Source organism: Eretmochelys imbricata, chromosome 10 (assembly GCF_965152235.1).
Source record: "Eretmochelys imbricata isolate rEreImb1 chromosome 10, rEreImb1.hap1, whole genome shotgun sequence".
In the NCBI taxonomy this organism is placed as follows: domain Eukaryota; kingdom Metazoa; phylum Chordata; order Testudines; family Cheloniidae; genus Eretmochelys; species Eretmochelys imbricata.
Genome location: NC_135581.1, coordinates 11,630,928 through 11,649,521, shown reverse-complemented (window position 1 = coordinate 11,649,521; position 18,594 = coordinate 11,630,928). Strand labels below are relative to the sequence as shown.

The window sequence follows — 18,594 nt, the reverse complement described above, 5'->3', positions numbered from 1 at the left end:
AGATAAAATAAACACAGACCATGTGAAAATAAACCCATTCCAGCAGGCCTTGAGCCAGTCTTGTATTTACAGGACACCATGTGAACTAGGTGGGAGCAAGAAACTGAGTGTGATGGATTATCATGAATGTTCCAAATGTGTACATCTCTGCTAAATACCTTTGGGCTGATTCACTCTGAAAAGTCACAGTGTTCAGAAGCTAGATCCTATTTCCCTCAGACTGCTACTTTGAATCCTGACACTAAGGCACTGGTTTGTGGACATAACTCAGACTGGAGGTTGCACATTTGGAAACAAATGGAAGCTGATGCTAATTTTCCAGGAACACCACACAGATGAAGATGAATCGGAGCCACTGTATGCAACGCCACCTTTAAATGTTTTTTAATAATTTTCCTACATTTAAAATCCGCAAGTTAAAAAAATATGACTGTAGCAATTTGAGAAAGACCTCAGACGCTTGGAGTCAGTAACTCTGTGTTGCTGCTCTGGACTCTGAAGAGTCGGTCCCCAGTCTCTTGAAGCTGAGTGTATCATAGGAGAGAGAGGGCACTAATGTTCAGAACTCAGATGAATGACATTGCCTCTGACCTGGAATGATGGGCTCTCCTGTTCTTGCCTTTTACGTGTGAGGAAAGAGACAAGAATTTAAACTCCTCTGGGCCTTTTGTATGATACATTTTAGGTGTGTTTAAATTAGGGGAGCCCAAACTTTTGTTCACATGATTGACAACTTGCTGGAAGCCCCAGGGCTGCACCTAATTTGCACAAATGGGATTGCTTGTAGCTGCCTTCATCTTCACAAGAAGTGCAGCACAGCGGAGAGACCTTCCTCAGAGCAGGTCACTTCTAAGTGGTCTCTCTCCCCTAAAGCACCAGCCTGCAACAGCAACAGGCCCCCCTGCACAAACTCGTCTTGCTGTCAGTTCACCTCTAGGCACTCACCATTCCACGATCCACACAAAACTAAATCCTTGCAGAAAATAAACTTGCCTAAATTATTTTTTCTCCTTCAAGATGGTTACAAAATCAGTAACCAATTCAACAATGAGGTTAATATAACTACTAAAAAGTTTTCCTACTACCAGTAACTGGTTGGAATACAGTTTTACAGTGCAGTGGGTTTCCCATAAATCTTTTAAGAGAGCTAAGATTCTTTTTGTAATTGTTATACCCATATTCGTCTATCTTTGTCTGCTTGAGAGGAAAATATGAGCAATTCTTGGCTTCCCATTTCCCACAGATTATTTTGAGTACCTGTTGCTATTGGCACCTGAGTCACACGCAACAGATCATATTAATGGAAACTGCCTTATAATCTGATGCCAACTATAATCCCTCAGTCTCTGGCCTGGTTTACAGAGGGGAAGCTGTATAGCATTTTTGTTGGCTTGCCATTGCTGCTTGACTGACAGCACTTCAATTCAGATGCTACATACAAACTCTCCTGCTGACTTAAGTCCAGTGCAGAGGGGGAAGTTTTGTTTGCTATTAGGATGCACATCAATATGTGAGAGAGAGCCACCCACAGGGATAAACAATTTAGTTCCATTAGGAAATATTTGCACCCTGAAAGAGACATGGAAAAATCCCAGAGAAGGGAGCAGAACTGTCCCACTAGGCAATGCAGGGGAGAGGGACTGGGCAGAGAGTTGCTTTAAGGCGGTATGAATAGATCACTCAGTGAATGAGACTGAACAGAGAGGCCCTTCAGCCTGGATGGATGAACTCCAAATACTCTGGGCCTTTCTGCCTGGATCCATACTCTGCATTTATATCATGCCTTTCACATGAGCCTCAAAGTGCTTTACAGAGGCTGGTACCGCCCAGATCTTACAAATAGGGAAACCGAGGCATGGAAGTTAAGCAGCTCGACCCGGGCTGAACAGCAGGACAGTGGCGGAGTGGAGAACAGAAGCCAGTTCTCCCTCTCCCCCACCATCGTTAGACCGGGTTGAATCCCCCTGGGCCCGTGCAAGGAGCGCCCTTCGAGTGAGAGAAGGGGGCGCAGCCGCTGTCGCAATTTCCATCCGACTGCAGCATTTGAACCCAGCTGGGCCCAGCGAGTCATCTCCACGTGCGATGCCCGGGAAGAGTTCGCCCCGGCGCCGGGCCCTGACTTTAAACCCCGCTCCCCGGCCCAGTCTGCACCCGCTGCCGGGCTGGGGGCGCCCTGAGGGGCCGGGGCCGGGGCTGGGGCGGGGGGCGGCGGCCAAGGCTCCGCTCCAGCCCCGCGGTGCAAAGGCTCCAGCGAGCGCGGGACCGAGTCTCCGCCGGGCGGCCGGGGCAGGGACCGGCCCGCAGGGGGCCCGCGGCTGGACCGAGCGGCGCCTGCGCTGCGGCCCCGCTGTCCGGACCCCCCGGCCGGCTTCTCGCGAGAGGCGGTGGCTCAGGGGGAGGAGTCGGGGCTGCAGCCGCGGCTGGAGGCTCCGCTAGCCGAGCGGCTCCGGGCGGAGGTGAGAGCGGGACTCGGGGCGGTGGCTCTGGCCGGGCGCGGGGACGGAGCCGTGATCCCCCACCCAGGGTGCGAGGGGTCTGCAGTGTCCCCCTCCCCTCCGGCCACAGCTGGCCAGCGGTGCGGGGTTCCCCTCTCCGTCCCCGGGGTGCAGTGTCCCCCTCCCCTCCGGCCACAGCTGGCCAGCGGTGCGGGGTTCCCTCTTCCATCCCCGGGGTGCAGTGTCTCCCTCCCCTCCGGCCACAGCTGGCCAGCGGTGCGGGGTTCCCCGCTCCGTCCCCGGGGTGCAGTGTCCCCCTTCCCTCCGGCCACAGCTGGCCAGCGGTGCGGGGTTCCCCCTTCCCCTCTTGGCACAGCTGGCCAGCAGTGCGGGGTTCCCCCTTCCATCCCTGGGGTGTAATGCCCCTCTCCCCTCCGGGCACAGCTGGCCAGCGGTGCGGGGTTCCCTCTTCCATCCCCGGGGTGCAGTGTCTCCCTCCCCTCCGGCCACAGCTGGCCAGCGGTGCGGGGTTCCCCGCTCCATCCCCGGGGTGCAGTGTCCCCCTCCCGTCCGGCCACAGCTGGCCAGCGGTGCGGGGTTCCCCCCTCCGTCCCTGGGGTGCAGTGCCCCCTTCCCCTCTTGGCACAGCTGGCCAGCAGTGCGGGGTTCCCCCTTCCATCCCTGGGGTGTAATGCCCCTCTCCCCTCCGGGCACAGCTGGCCAGCGGTGCGGGGTTCCCCCTTCCATCCCCGGGGTGCAACGGCCCCTCCTCTCCTGGCACAGCTGGCCAGCGGTGTGGGGTTCATCCCTTCCCCCGATGGTACAGCTGGCCAGCGGTGCGGGGTTCCCCCTTCCATCCCCGGGGTGCAGTGCCCCCCCTCCCCTCCGGCCACAGCTGGCCAGCGGTGTGGGGTTCCCCCCCTCCGTCCCCGGGGTGCAGTGCCCCCCTCCCCTCCGGCCACAGCTGGCCAGCGGTGTGGGGTTCCCCCCCTCCGTCCCCGGGGTGCAGTGCCCCCCTCCCCTCCGGCCACAGCTGGCCAGCGGTGTGGGGTTCCCCCCCTCCGTCCCCGGGGTGCAGTGCCCCCCTCCCCTCCGGCCACAGCTGGCCAGCGGTGTGGGGTTCCCCCCCTCCGTCCCCGGGGTGCAGTGCCCCCCTCCCCTCCGGCCACAGCTGGCCAGCGGTGTGGGGTTCCCCCCCTCCGTCCCCGGGGTGCAGTGCCCCCCTCCCCTCCGGCCACAGCTGGCCAGCGGTGTGGGGTTCCCCCCCTCCGTCCCCGGGGTGCAGTGCCCCCCTCCCCTCCGGCCACAGCTGGCCAGCGGTGTGGGGTTCCCCCCTCTGTCCCCGGGGTCCAGTGCCCCCCTCTCCTCCGGCCACAGCTGGCCAGCGGTGTGGGGTTCCCCCCTCCGTCCCCGGGGTCCAGTGCCCCCCTCCCCTCCGGCCACAGCTGGCCAGCGGTGTGGGGTTCCCCCCTCCGTCCCCGGGGTGCAGTGCCCCCCCTCCCCTCCGGCCACAGCTGGCCAGCGGTGTGGGGTTCCCCCCTCCGTCCCCGGGGTCCAGTGCCCCCCTCCCCTCCGGCCACAGCTGGCCAGCGGTGTGGGGTTCCCCGCTCCGTCCCCGGGGTGCAATGCCCCCTTCCCCTCTTGGCACAGCTGGCCAGCAGTGCAGGGTTCCCCCTTCCATCCCTGGGGTGTAATGCCCCTCTCCCCTCTGGGCACAGCTGGCCAGCGGTGCGGGGTTCCCCCTTCCATCCCCGGGGTGTAATGCCCCTCTCCCCTCCTGGCACAGCTGGGCAGCGGTGCAGGGTTCCCCTTCCATCCCCCGGGGTGCAACGGCCCCTCCTCTCCTGGCACAGCTGGCCAGCGGTGTGGGGTTCATCCCTTCCCCCGATGGTACAGGCCGACTGCAGCGCACCTGGCCCTCCCCTCCAGGCACAGCTGGACATCGGTGCTGCTGACCTCAGGTTTATTTCTATGCATTTAATGCTGGGTCGGTTTTGTTAATACGAATACTTATGGGGAAGCTCAGACGTACCAGTTCAGTTGCTCCTCCTGCTGCCCAGCTTCCTGTCTCTGATCTTGGTGGCCCATGTATGTGCAGAGGGATGGCTGTACGGGGGTGACTTGTGCCTGAAGCCACACTCCGGGCAGAAAGCCAGGTGCTGTGGGTGAGGCTTTCCAAGGGCGCTGCGTTGCCTGTGGTGGCCCTGGGAAAGCACAGAACGGGCTAGGAATGCTGCTGGCCATTTGAGACAATGCTTGTGAATGTGCGCACGGTTCCTGGGGGCTCTGGGCAGCATCTCAGCCTGGGTCCAGCCAGGACTCCTGGTATTACCTGACAGAGAGTCGGGAGGGTCCTGGAAGCAGCTGGCTCTCAGGAATGGAGACCATGGGGTAGAGTCTCTGTTGCTCTCAGTCAGACCCAGATGTTGGAACTTGGTGGCATTAAAGCCACATTTACACTTGTGACCGGATGTTGCTTGATACAGATATGAATGTGAGGTGGGTGATTGCTCCTTGATGTAGTCCAGCTGTTCTTCGTCACTTTGGACCTGCTATATTCCCCCACCCCCTTGTGTGTATTCATCCGTTTGTTTTTTTATCTTCTTTGGTTAGATCTGAACAGAAATCAGTGGAAGCTAGAAATAGAAGCGAGATTGCAGAATAATAGAGGGGAGGAGTGGAAGTGCCTATGTGGAGACTGGGTGTTATGCTTTCTCCTTGATGGGAAAGGCCCTAGTTTTCTGATGTGGGAAGCCATGGCCCTGATTCTAGCCCAATCTCATCTTTGGGCTTGATTTGCCACTCATTAGACTGCTGTAAATCAAGTGACCCAGCTGAAGTTGGTGAAGTTACTCTGGTTCAAAACTGGTGTGGAGAGACTCTGTATTTATACTGCAACCATCAAAGGGTTAGCTCAATGCCTCACTACCCTATATCTGGCTGATAAAATGAGACATTTGCAAGTTCTGGCTACAGTTGGGACAAAAGATCTGTAATATTAGGTCTTTAAGTAACTGCATGGATTTAGCATGGAAATTCAGAAGGGAGCAGAAATCTGACAAAAGATCATCTGTATCAACTGCTGTTTGTAGTAGGTCATGTGTCTTCTTTTCATACATCTAGGCCCTGGATGATGAGACCTTTATGAAGCCCATCCCTTCACCAGTGGATCAGCAGCAGGTATGCTATGCCTAAAAGGGCTGGTAAATCCTTTTGAAGTTGTAATGCTCTTCTGTGGCTAACTCCTAGAGCAGAGGTTCTCAAACTGTGGTCTATGGATCACCAGTGGTTCACAAGCTCCATTCAGTAGGTCTGCGGATAGTTCCCTCTAAGGTGTGTGTCTGGAGGGCCGCACACGAGAGAATGAAGGGGCACCCACCTAACTAATGGAGCCTCGCAGGCATGACTCCTCTAATTAGGTGCCTGGACCCTGGAGAAGACGCACATGTAAGGTGAGGTGGTGGCCTTGGGGGGAATAAGAGGTAGATGGGAAGGGGCAGAGGGGTGAGAAGAAGGGATGGGGGGAATTTGGGATGTGCAGGGCTGGGGTGGCCAGAGAAAGAGGTGACTTTCCCCAGCTCCAGGGCTGCGGCTGCTGGGGAGAGACAGCTCTCCTTCCCAGCCCCAGCTCTGTGGCGGGAGAGAGACCCCCACCTCCTTCCCAGCCCCAACTCGGAGGCTGCTGTGGCAGGGTAGAGAGGACACATCCATCACATTAGAAAGGTAAGACTACTGATATTAAAATATGAGTTGTGTGCTTTTATTTGTAGAACAAAAAAAGTTTATTGTTGAGGGTTTTTTTATACAGTGCTTTTATCCAACACGCTTTACAATAGATAGCTAACGTTACAAACAACATTTGGAAAGATCATTAAGTGGTCCGCCGAGACCCTCAGCAATTTTCAAGTGGTTCGCCGGAAAAAAAAAGTTTGAGAACCACGGTCCTAGAGGATCCTTGAGTGATGCAGTCATCTTCCTCCATAGTCCTAGCCCTGGCAGGCTGGGACATGTTGGGACTCTGTACTTTCAAGTGCAGCTGAGTAACATGTTTGTTTCAATACATTGTGTAACGGGTTTTGTAATTCAGATGTGTGTTTCCTGTATTAGCCCAAGTCATTTCCATGGCTTTGGAAACTGACAGTCCCGAATTGGTCTTCACGGGTTTGTGGTATGGTGAATGGATGAGGAAGTCCCTTCTCTGGTGTTTTTATGCTTTTCTTTTTCTCTCTGACTCTTAGGGTTATAATTTTAAAATAGCCCATTTGACATTTTAAAAAGCTTTCACTCTTGAGCTGGGACAGGGTATTAAATAGCCTGAGGTCTGTGCCCCCTCTTCTGGGCTCCAAAGACCAGAGAACAGCAGACTTTGATCAGATACTACAGAAAGAAAACTGGTAAATTACCATTTTACTGGGAAATCTTTGTTTGATAAACATGTGGGCTGCTGCAAGCTAGCGTTGGCCATCAGAACTTGCCCTTTGCTGACGCACTCAACTTCTAAGCTATAAAGCAATTTATTAATTGCACTGAAACGCAACAGGCAAAATTTCAGCACGGAGTAAAATGTCACAGCTGTAAATTATAAATACTAAAGTTATAAACACTTGAAAATTGGCCTTACAAAAGGGGTTTCTAGTGTAAACTCAGACAGTATGAACCGCAGTGTTCTGATACATCAACCTTTGCTCTCTGGACCAGCTATGTAACAGAAACATCCCAGATTCTTGTTGGCTAGGGCTATGGGAACTGAGACTTGCTCAGACTCCACAGTATTTGAAAGGCCCAGAATTGATGGGTGAGTATTGGGCCTTGCAGCAAATGTAATGTACAAATAAAACCTGTTGTATTCTGGGAACCCCTTGTAGAACAAGGCCTAGAAATGTTTATGGTTCTCGAGTTAACACTTCCGAGTAAATAATTAGAGAAGGGGCGGCTGGTACTGCTAAACCCATATGGCATTGGACTTTGTGATAGTGAGGTGGGGAAAAAAGCTTGAATGAATATGAAGGAAAATGGGTTTAACTTCAGTTGGTTATTGAAGTGCAGCTTTAAGATCCTGTCTAATGCACTGATGTAGCTACACTGATGATGCTATGCTGGTGCAACCCCTCCATGTATATATCCCACACTGGGCTAAGATGCAATAGCAAAAAAAATTACTATACCACCCCAGGATGGGGGACCAAAGCCTGAGCCCATCCGGTCCCGGGGAGGGGCCAAAGCTCCACTACCCCGGGGATGGGGGAGGGGGAAAAGCCAAAGCCCAAGGGCTTCAGCCCCAGAGAGGGGGCCTGTAACCTCAGCCCCGCTGCCCAAGGCTGAAGCCCTCTGGCTTCAGTCCCAAACAGTGGCACTCGGGCTTTGGCTTTGGCCCCTGACCCCAGCAAGTCTAAGCCAGCCCTGGCAACCCCATTAAAACAGGGTCACGACCCACTTTGAGATCCTGACCCACAGTTTGAGAACTGCTGCACTAGCGTAAGCCCGATTTGTGTCTGCACTAGGGGTTTGTATCAGTGTGACATACTGACACTGATGTAGTTACACTGATGCAAATTTACCTTGTCTAGACAAGCCATTAGATTTTTGCAGCGTGGGGGTGAAGCAGTTTATTTTGGATGTTGCAGAATGAGCAAAAATCTTTCTTGGTTTTGGCTAAGTCAGCACAGTCCTGGTCTGACTCTGATGTCAGAATCTGCTGAGTTTCCCCTTTTAGAGAAAGCAGATCACTGGAGCTGAGTTGGTCTCAAACGTTTTACACCATATAGTGAAATAAAAACCTGAAATGCGCTTGACTAAACATATCCCACTCGAGGTTTGGTGATTTATGGCTCAAGGGGCTGGATGGCTCAGGTGATGGACAGTAGAGTTCCCTGGCAGTCGCGGGGGAAAGATGTGGTAAGTCGTGGCAAAAAATGCAATCCACAGTTTTTGTAAAGTCTCATGTCCTGTTATATTGTGCAAAACCCCTCTCCCCCCAAAAAATGTTAAAGGACCAGGAACAGAAGAAAATGGGTCATAGCAACAGCTCTTAAGCCCCATTGCTGAAGGCCTGGTCTGCATCTTCAGCTTCTCTGGAGCGGAAAGTGTTGCACGAAGTCCTAGGAGTGGGGAAGAGGGAGTCTTGGAATCCATTGCAATAATAACCACTGGAGTCAGTGGACTCTGACCCCTATGATAAACACCCTGGCTCTATGCCAGAGGTTAGAAGCCACTGTCTCTGGTGGTTTCTGTGACTGTTGTTAAATGAGACAAATTGCCAGGCTTACTAATGAGAGGGAGAGCCAGTCACGGGTTCCAATCTGGGCCAGGTCAGTAGTAGCTAAAAGTTATTACCATCCAATGGCTATTACCTGGCCTGCATGAAATGAGTTTGGTGCTCAACCCAGTTCCCACTTGGCAGGCATCCGCATCACAAATAACACCACCTTAATTGGCATTCTTGCTGGCATTCTCAGCTTTGAGACCAAGGGCTGCGTGGGCCATATAGTGTGAACTCCCTACTCACCTGTAGAGGTTTTCTCTTCAGGTTATGGCTCAGGCACCTGTCTCAGACCTTTGTTCTCTCTGTGTATATATAGAGACCTTTAGTCTCCAATGTTTTCAGCCTGGCTTCTTTTATTAGTACTAAAATCACACTGACATTGAAAAAGAGAAAATAATTGACAGAATAATTTTTTTCTCTCCATTAGTTGGCTTAGTTTAACTAAGTCCCATTATGGGTCTCTGATAGAAATCCCATCAGTGAATATGGCACTGACCGAGTTAACAGGAGAGGATTTTGTTTGATCCTCCGCTGATCATTGCTATGTATCTTGGAAACTCAGTCTGTGCTCTGGTAGATGTGTGCTGTACCCCGGAAAGCAGGCTTGAGCCCTGGGAGTGGGCTGGGTAAAGCTGCGTGAATTCAGTGGCTTTCAAAATGAACATCCTTCCAATGATCCAGAGGGCCGTGAGTGTTTGTTACAACACTAAACTCTGCATTTTGGTAAGGCAAACACTTTTGTTACTTGAGAGAGGGCGTCCTGGGGTGGGAGATTTCACAGCAGTGCTGGCAGGCTGCTATAGCTGCACCGTGTTATGGAGGGTGATTGGTGTCGAGTTTGCAAGTGAATGATTCTCTTTGAAACATTTCGGAGTAGCAGCCGTGTTAGTCTGCATTCGCAAAAAGAAAAGGAGGACTTGTGGCACCTTAGAGACTAACAAATTTATCTGAGCATAAGCTTTCATGAGCTACAGCTCACTTCATCGGATGCATCCGATGAAGTGAGCTGTAGCTCACGAAAGCTTATGCTCAGATAAATTTGTTAGTCTCTAAGGTGTCACAAGTCCTCCTTTTCTCTCTTTGAAACATTATTATTATTATTATTTAATTGCATCCCAGTAGCATCTAATGCCTCCAGCCAGGATTGGGGGAATCCACTATTCTGGGCACTGTACATACCAGAATAGAAAACAGTCCCTGCTGCAAAGAATTCACAATCTTACCGACAAGACAGGCCGACAGATACAGACAAACAACAAAAAAACAATGTGCCAAGCAGCAGCATTCCAAATCTTCCATTAATGGGCTGAGGCTGCGAGCCTAAGTATCGACATATAAACACGCACACATACACATAGTGGTGTTGGAACAATTTGTATGGGGGTGCTGAGAGCCACTGAACCAAACTGTAAATCCTGTATATGATGGAAACCTCTTCAAGTCGGGGGTGCTGCCTTGCGCCCAGCACCCCTAGTTCCAGCAGCCCTGCATACACACACACACACACACTACAGTTTACCCCTCCTTTAGCTCCCTTTGCATCTTCCTAAGCAACTCTTAGATCCAGTCAGTCCCTGTCTTAACTGACCTTGCCTAGAGAATTATTGCTGAGTAATACCTGCCTTCTTACTCTTCGGAATGGAATGTATTCTATCCGCAGCTCTTCCAGCCCCTGCTGACGAACAGAACAAGAGACTGAATCCAAGATCCATATCTCAATGCTTGGTGCTGCAGTGCAAAGCAATAATTAGATCACCAGCCACTCCTGGTCTTTGCCTCTTTCATACCTGATCAGTGCAAGCAAATGCATTGAAAAAAATCCCTAAATTGTGCATTTTAAGTGTTTTTGGACAAACTGAGCTAAAACGCTGATTCATAGCTATTAAGGTCAGAAGGGACCATTATGATCATCTAGTCCGACCTCCTGCACAACGCAGGCCACAGAATTTCACCCACCACTCCTACAAAAAACCTCTCGCCTATGTCTGAGCTATTGAAGTCTTCAAATCGTGGTTTAAAGACTTCAAGGAGCAGAGAATCCTCCAGCAAGTGACCCGTGCCCCATGCTACAAAGGAAGGCGAAAAACCTGCAGGGCCTCTTCCAATCTGCCCTGGAGGAAAATTCCTTCCCGACCGCAAATATGGCGATCCGTTAAACCCTGAGCATATGGGCAAGACTCACCAGCCAGATACTACAGAAAATTCTTTCCTGGGTAACTCAGATCCCACCCCATCTAACATCCCATCACAGGCCATTAGGCCTATTTACTATGAATATTTAATTATCAAAACCATGTTATCCCATCATACCATCTCCTCCATAAACTTATCGAGTTTAATCTTAAAGCCAGATAGATCTTTTGCCCCCACTGCTTCCGTTGAAAGGCTATTCCAAAACTTCACTCTGATGGTTAGAAACCTTTGTCTAATTTCAAGTCTAAACTTCCTGGTGGCCGGTTTATATCCATTTGTTCTTGTGTCCAGATTGGTACTGAGCTTAAATAATTCCTCTTCCTCTCCGGTATTTATCCCTCTGATATATTTATAGAGAGCAATCATATCTCCCCTCAACCTTCTTTTAGTTAGGCTAAACAAGCCAAGCTCCTTGAGTCTCCTTTCAAAAAGACAAGTTTTCCATTCTTCGGATCATCCTAGTAGCCCTTCTCTGTACCTAAACAAACTAGGGATATGCAACCTAGATGGAGTGACTATAAGGTGGGTGCAAAACCAGTTGGAAAACCGTGCCCAGAGAGTAGTTATCAGTGGTTCACAGTCATGCTGGAAGGGCATAGCGAGTGGGGTCCCGCAGGGATCAGTTCTGGGTCCGGTTCTGTTCAATATCTTCATCAAAGGTTTAGATAATGGCATAGAGAGTACACTTATAAAGTTTGTGGACGATACTAACCTGGGAGGGGTTGCAAGTGCTTTGGGGTATAAGATTATAATTCAGAATGATCTGGACAAACTTCAGAAATGGTCTGAAGTATATCGGATGAAATTCAATAAGGACAAATGCGAAGTACTCCATTTAGGAAGGAACAATCAGTTGCACACATTCAAAATGAGAAATTACTACCTAGGAAGGAGTACTGCGGAAAGGGATCTGGGGGTCATAGTGGATCACAAGCTAAATATGAGTCAACAGTGCAACTCTGTTGCAAAAAAAAAAGTGAACATCTTTCTAGGATGTATTAGCAGAAGTGTTGTAAACAAGACACGAGAAGTAATTCTTCTGCTCTACTCTGCACTGATTAGGCCTCATCAGGAGTATTGTGTCCAGATCTGGGCACCACATTTCAGGAAGGATGTGGACAAATTGGAGAGAGTCCTTAGAAGAGCGACAAAAATTATTAAAGGTCTAGAAAACATGACCTATGAGGGAAGATTGAAAAAATTGAGTTTGTTTAGTTTGGAAAAGAGAAGACTGAGAGAGGACATAACGGTTTTCAAGTATGTAAAAGGTTGTTACAAGGAGGAGAAAGAAAAATTGCTTTTCTTAACCTCTGAGGATAGGACAAGAAGCAATAGACTTAAATTGCAGCAAGGGTGGTTTAGGTTGGACATTAGGAAAAACTTCCTAACTGTCAGGGTGGTTAAGCACTGGAATAAATTGCCTAGGAAGGTTCTGGAGTCTTCATCATTGGAGATTTTTAAGAGCAGGTTAGACAAACACCTGTCAGGGATAGGCTAAATAATACTTAATCCTGCCATGAGTGCAGGGGACTGGACTAGATGATCTCTTGAGGTCTCTTCCAGTTCTATGATTCTATGATGCTTTGGCTCGCACCTAGGAAAGAGGGAAGTATGCTCGTCTCCAGGGCACACGTACCCAGAGCTGTCATACTGGACCTTGTTGTGTAGTTTTCCCTCTGCGCCATTTTTGTTTAGTTTACAAACCGGGGAGGGGTTTGGTTGCTGTTTTCTGTTTATCATGATTCCATCTGGATGGAGAGCAGTGTCTCAAAACAGATGCTGACCCCATGCTACCTTTGCATGCCAACAATCCCACGGCCTCGCTCTCGTCTTGTTTAGATTCTTCCCTTCCCTGCCAGTTTCCCATAAGAGAAAATTCACTACCGATGGTGTCAGAGTTTGTCTCTCCCATCCCAGTCTCCGTGCTTGCCCATTGGGTGGGGTGCGGAACATGAGGTTCCATGAAGAACCCCCCTAGCCATGAATCCCAATCCGCTTCAGGTGTTGTATTTTAAATCAAATGTACTGTTGCCAAGCTCTGCTCGGATTTGGCCGATGCTCTTTATTTTTAATTTTTCTCCCTTTACAACGTGGAAATGTTGCTGCCCTGAGAGGCCGTGTGCGTGTGAACTGGCTGGCAAACGGCCTCAGCATTTTGGGAGGAAAGAAACCCAGTGCTGGTTTTGAAAAGCTCCTTTCAGAGCTACTTAATGGGCACAAATGGTTTTGTTTTCATAACTGATGTGGATATGGTTTGTTTTGAGGCCGTTAAACAGAATGAGGATGTCAGCAGAAAGGGCTGTTTTTGTGTTTTAGGGAGTTTTTAACTGGTGCTTTTCTGTGTTGATAGCCTCAGTGCTCTTCAGGAGTGAGATTGTGTAGTTAACACCTTTTTATTCACCTTCCTAAGTGACATCTCATCAGAGAGAGAGGTTTTAAAAAAGAAAAATGATTCTTTCTCTCAAAATACTGGGAACCTTCTAACCTCTCTAATGCATTGCACTTCCCTGGCCCCTGCCTGCCATCCAATGATCTCAAAGGGCCTTATAAAGAATAATGAACTAAACAGCCTAATTACCCCGGTCATAATATTCACCTACATTGTACCTATTTTACAGGTGGGAAACTGAGACAGGGAGGCCAAGACCAACATTTTCAAAAGTGGTCACTTATTGTGGGTAGGTCAGTTTTTGGGAGCCCAACAAGAGGCCGGTTTCCCCAAGCGCTGAGCACCCTACAGCGCCTATTGGAAGTCAGTGGGAGCTGTGAGTGCTCAAGGTGTGTTGAGTTGAGCCTCTAAAATTAGAGGCCACTTTTGAAAATTTGGCAGCAAGTGACTGGCCCAAGTTCCCATAGGGAGCTGAGAACAGAATCTGGATCTCCTGACTCCTGGCCTTTTGTTTTAACTGCAAGACCATTTTTCCCTGGGCTGCTGAACCAGGCAAGCTGCATTGCTACCCTGCTTGCTGCAAACATGACTCTGCTCAGTTTATCTTCCCATTTGTTCTCTTTGCACATATGCATGTAGCACTATTGATATCAGTGCAAGGGGCGCATCACATGGATTTTGCAGGAAGTTAATTTGTGCAAACATGCTCACAGTGTTACAGCTACTTGCAAGCTCTTTGAGGCAGGGATCATCTATTTTGTTCAGTGTTTGTGCAGCACCTCGCACAGGGGGCTTCTTGTCCGTGACTAGGGCTCCTAGGTACTACAGCAATTCAAAGAATAATACTAATTGCTTGGGGTTTATCAATTGTCCTTTCATGTCACCAACTTAGACTCAGCTCAGTTGTTTGAACTGTTGTCCTGCCCTCACTAGTTTGAGTTGACCTTCATGAAAGGAGCACTGTCTAAGATGGGTCTGAGGTCCTTTAAGGAGCAGACAGAGTGGCTGAATAGTCTTGATATACTGCAAGAGGGCAAGGAGAGGACTTATTTGCAGTTGATCGGGGTGAAGATCAGGAGTGATGACCTTTGAACGACACTAATCCCCAAAACCTCGGTTTTGTTGACCGAAAATAAATAGAATTTTAGGGGGAGGGGGAAACCATGAAAGCTAAAAGTAAATAAATACACTGGTTTCAGTGCAAACAGTTTGGATTTTGTGAGAGCTGAATGCTGCAGAATTCGGTTCCTGCATCACAACTAAGACGTGAAATTGACAATAAACAGAGCTGGCCAGTTTTCCTGTCCATGCTGAGCGAGGTGCAAAAAGGCAACTCAATGTCTCTCTCCCCTCTTGTGTATTCTTATTGATTGTTTGTATTACAGTAGCATCTAGAGGCCCCAAGTGAGTTGTGGCCCATTTGTGCTAGGCACTGTACAAACCCATTGTAAGAGAGCGCTCCTGCTGTACTGATTCTGTAGTCAAAACAGACAAAGTCGATGGGAGGGGGAACAGAGGCCCAGGGAGGTGAAGTGACTTGTCTGGGTCACACAGTGGATCAGTGGCAGAGCTAGGAATAGACCATGGAGAACCTGAGTCCCAGTCCAATGTCCTGTCCACTGGGCCATGCTGCTCTGACACGCTGTCTGTTCCTTGCTCCCTCCTACCTTCTGTCGAGACACTGGAGAGGCTTTGCTTGTGTGGCAGTCCTGAGCTCTCAAGCTTTTTCCCCGCTGCTGGTCTGACTATGGGAAGAGCTAAATTGGGGAGGAGCTGAGGCCGCTGCATTCAGCTTGCTTGGCTCCCCAGCCCTCACCTTGCATGTATCCCCTGATTAGAAAAAATGCATCCGTGCTTGGGAGTGGGGTGTACAGCTGTTTCCCTTCCACAAACCTCCCTCTGGGATCATGTGTGCAGCTAGTGAAGGGAAGTTAGGAAATCTGCATTCTGTTCCATACTCTGACACAATCTATGTTGACAGATATTGGGCGAGTATTTTAACCTCTGTGCTTCAATTTCTCTATCTGTAACTGGGGTAGGACCGCCTGCCAAGTGGTTTGCAAGGCTTAGCTAATATGGCTTGGATGGAAGGTGCTCTAGAAATGCAAAATATGTTGGGCCAGACAAGAGGCCCCCCTGCTCAACACATTCCAGAAAAGCAGGACAGGTTTCTCTTGGCTGGAGAAAAGTAGATTTGCAGGAGTAACCCTGAAGCTGCATGATCGCAGTAATCAAACAGCCACAGTAAAACCCTAAAGAATGTTAAATATGATTTTTATCAGGGCCAGGCCCCTTTATAAATTAGAAGCAAGTTTGGATTAAATCATAGGAAAAACTCCTTGTGGCAAAAGCAAATAGACAAGGGAATAACTGCCAAGAGAGGTCATTGAGTTATCATCCGTGGAATACATTCAAACAGAGATTAGATAAAGCATAGCATTGGGCCAACTCGCAGTCTGTGGAGGAAGGTGAATTTTGACCTCTGATGTCCCCGGCAGTGACACCCTTCGCGCCCATTCAGCTGATAGAACCTCTATTTTCAACACAGTATTGTGGCTTTAGGGGCATCTGAATGAAGGAAGTGAGACCACGTTATGGGATTGCTAATGTCAAGTATTCAAAAACCATGAGGCAGGCCCCTGACGTGAATAATATTGGTTTAAAAAATGAGTTTAAAAAAATAAATTCTGGCTACTTTTTTACTTTCTTTCTGATTTTTGAGATTTCAGGTTCATGTTTTCAAGCTTCTCTCATGAGGGCTGAAATCTTATTTTTATTTTTTTTGTAATGAAAGTGGAGATTCTTAAGTAATCACATGACTCTAGGAGCTGGAGCCCTTAAGAAAAACGCCAGCTATTGCAACACTCACGATAAAATTGCAGGAGATAATAACTGACTTTGAATCCAACAATCCTCTAAAGTAGCCAGAGCCCTCGCTTAGCAGGGCCAGTCCGCTCTAACCTGACTGCATGCAGCACCATGCCTAAGAAACTGGTTACTTTAACTTTCTAATCCCCAACCACCTGCAACCCAGTAAGTGGGGTAGGAGCAACTGGTTATGCTATCAACTGGTGCTGGGCACAGCAAGGAGAAAGGCCTGCATTTAACCCCATGAGGGCCAGTGGTCTGCGTGTAGTTGGGTGGGAACAGGATGTTTCATACAATTCCTGTCACACAAAACCTTAGGGTCAGGAGTACGTATGGCCACATGGAAGCTGTTACCCTACAGGGTCACTCTACATCAGAGAGACTGACTAACTTTGTTTTTTGTACCCTTCCAGGCTCCTTGTCAGCAGCACAATGTGGTGTCCCAAGCAGCACTGTGTGAGGCTGAGGTGAACTCAGGAGAAAAAGACCACCCCAGCAACAGCTAGGATGACCAAAGCACGGCTGTTCCGCCTCTCGGTGGTGCTGGGTTCCGTGTTCATGATTCTGCTGATCATTGTGTACTGGGACAACGTGGGGACAGCTCATTTCTACCTGCACACGTCCTTCTCCAGGCCTCATGTCCCGGACACTCCGCCCACCACTGCTCAGGATGAAGAACGCGAAGGCTTGTTGGACATGGATGAGTTTTTAGAGAAGCTTCTGAGTTCTGGCCTGAGGCAGAATGGTCCCTTGAACAGAAAGACGGAGCAGGCCCCACTGCAGGGCTCCAGCAGGCCTGACTTGGGCAACCTGGAGGAGAATGTGAGAGGCTATGACTGGTCCACCCGCATTACCAGAGTGAGCCTGGACCAGGAGAAGCTGCAGGCTGAGCGGCGGAGGGCACTGCGGGAGTTCTGTGCCAATTCCAGTTTCACCTTCCCCGCTAAGGAGCGTTCCTTTGACGACATCCCCAACTACGAGCTGAACCACCTGATCGTGGACGACCGCCATGGCATCATCTACTGCTATGTCCCCAAGGTGGCCTGCACCAACTGGAAGCGGGTGATGATCGTGCTGAGTGAGAGCCTGCTGGATCAGGGTGTCCCCTACCGGGACCCCCTGGATATTCCCCGAGAGCATGTCCACAACTCCAGCACCCACCTGACTTTCAACAAGTTCTGGCGCCGCTACGGGAAGTTCTCCCGCCACCTCATGAAGATCAAGCTGAAGAAATACACCAAGTTCCTCTTCGTACGTGACCCCTTCGTGCGGCTCATCTCTGCCTTCCGCAGCAAGTTCGAGCTGGAGAATGAGGAGTTCTACCGGCGCTTTGCCATACCCATGTTGAAGCTCTACTCCAACCACACCAACCTCCCCACGTCTGTTAGCGAGGCCTTCAAGGCGGGCCTCAAAGTCTCCTTCCCTGACTTCATCCAGTACTTACTGGACCCCCGGACAGAGAAGATGGCCCCTTTCAATGAGCACTGGAGACAGGTTTACCGCTTGTGTCACCCGTGCCAGATAGACTATGACTTTGTCGGGAAGCTGGAGACCCTCAACGAAGATGCAGCTCATCTGCTGCAGCTTCTCAAGGTGGACAGGCTCCTCCACTTCCCCCCCAGCTACCGGAACAGGACTGCCAGCAGCTGGGAGGAGGACTGGTTTGCCAAAATTCCTCTGGCCTGGAGGCAGCAGCTCTACAAACTTTACGAGGCTGATTTTGTACTCTTTGGCTACCCCAAGCCAGAAAATCTTCTTAAAGACTAAAAACAATTGGAAATTGGAGGAGCGGGGAGGGGGATTACCAAAAATATTTAAAACTCCACAGTATCCTCCTCTTAACCTCCCAACCCAGGAAGATAAAATTCAGTATATTTTTTCTACTCATCCCCTTCCAAATTTGCAAGAATCCAGGATACTCCAGCCAGCTGTAAATCACCAGAATACCCCCCTCTCCCTTTGTGATCAGACGACTTCCTCGTTCCCTCGGTCGGCTCTGTCGTTCCGTCACTTTTTATTAATACTTTTTAAAAATTAATATATTTAAAATATTTAATACAAATTGTGTCTTGTGGGGAAGGACGAGGTGGAGTAAAAAACAAAGCCCCTGCCCCCGTGTGTGGTCTCAGTGCTGTTGTGTGTGCCGGAGGCACCGCGTCCAGGAGTGCCTGGGGTTTACAAGCCACTCGAGGCTAAACTCGGAGCTGGCGTGTGCAGGCACCGCCCCGTTGATCTTAGGGCACTTATCCCTGCTTACGCCAGGTCTGAATTCGGCCCCCAGTAGGTTAGACCCAGCATGACGTTGCACAGCTGGAGTACGAGCAATGACAGGATGGTGCATGGGGACCTGAGCAGGTGACTGGTGAATTGGCAAAGGCAGGTCAGGCAAAGAGAGCAGGTCCGAGAGAGGGGGTGGGACACTTGGTGCCCAAGTGTTAAAGGCCCTG

The 18,594-nt window shown here is 50.0% G+C and overlaps 1 protein-coding gene across 3 annotated transcripts; it reads left to right on the top strand.

The window, feature by feature from the left end:
• Window positions 1-2,313: 2,313 nt before the first annotated feature.
• On the top strand, window positions 2,314-18,257 carry CHST12 (carbohydrate sulfotransferase 12). Of its 3 annotated transcripts, none has more exons than XM_077827915.1 (3): window positions 2,314-2,456; window positions 5,559-5,615; window positions 16,561-18,257. In XM_077827915.1, exon 3 carries the CDS (start codon window positions 16,655-16,657, stop codon window positions 17,912-17,914), a length of 1,260 nt encoding a protein of 419 aa, XP_077684041.1. In that variant the 5' UTR covers window positions 2,314-2,456; window positions 5,559-5,615; window positions 16,561-16,654; the 3' UTR covers window positions 17,915-18,257. The 3 variants fall into 3 exon arrangements, with proteins under 3 accessions (XP_077684041.1, XP_077684042.1, XP_077684043.1); XM_077827916.1 differs by lacking the exon at window positions 2,314-2,456 and adding an exon at window positions 4,042-4,396; XM_077827917.1 differs by lacking the exon at window positions 2,314-2,456 and adding an exon at window positions 4,687-4,934.
• The last annotated feature ends 337 nt before the right edge of the window (window positions 18,258-18,594 follow it).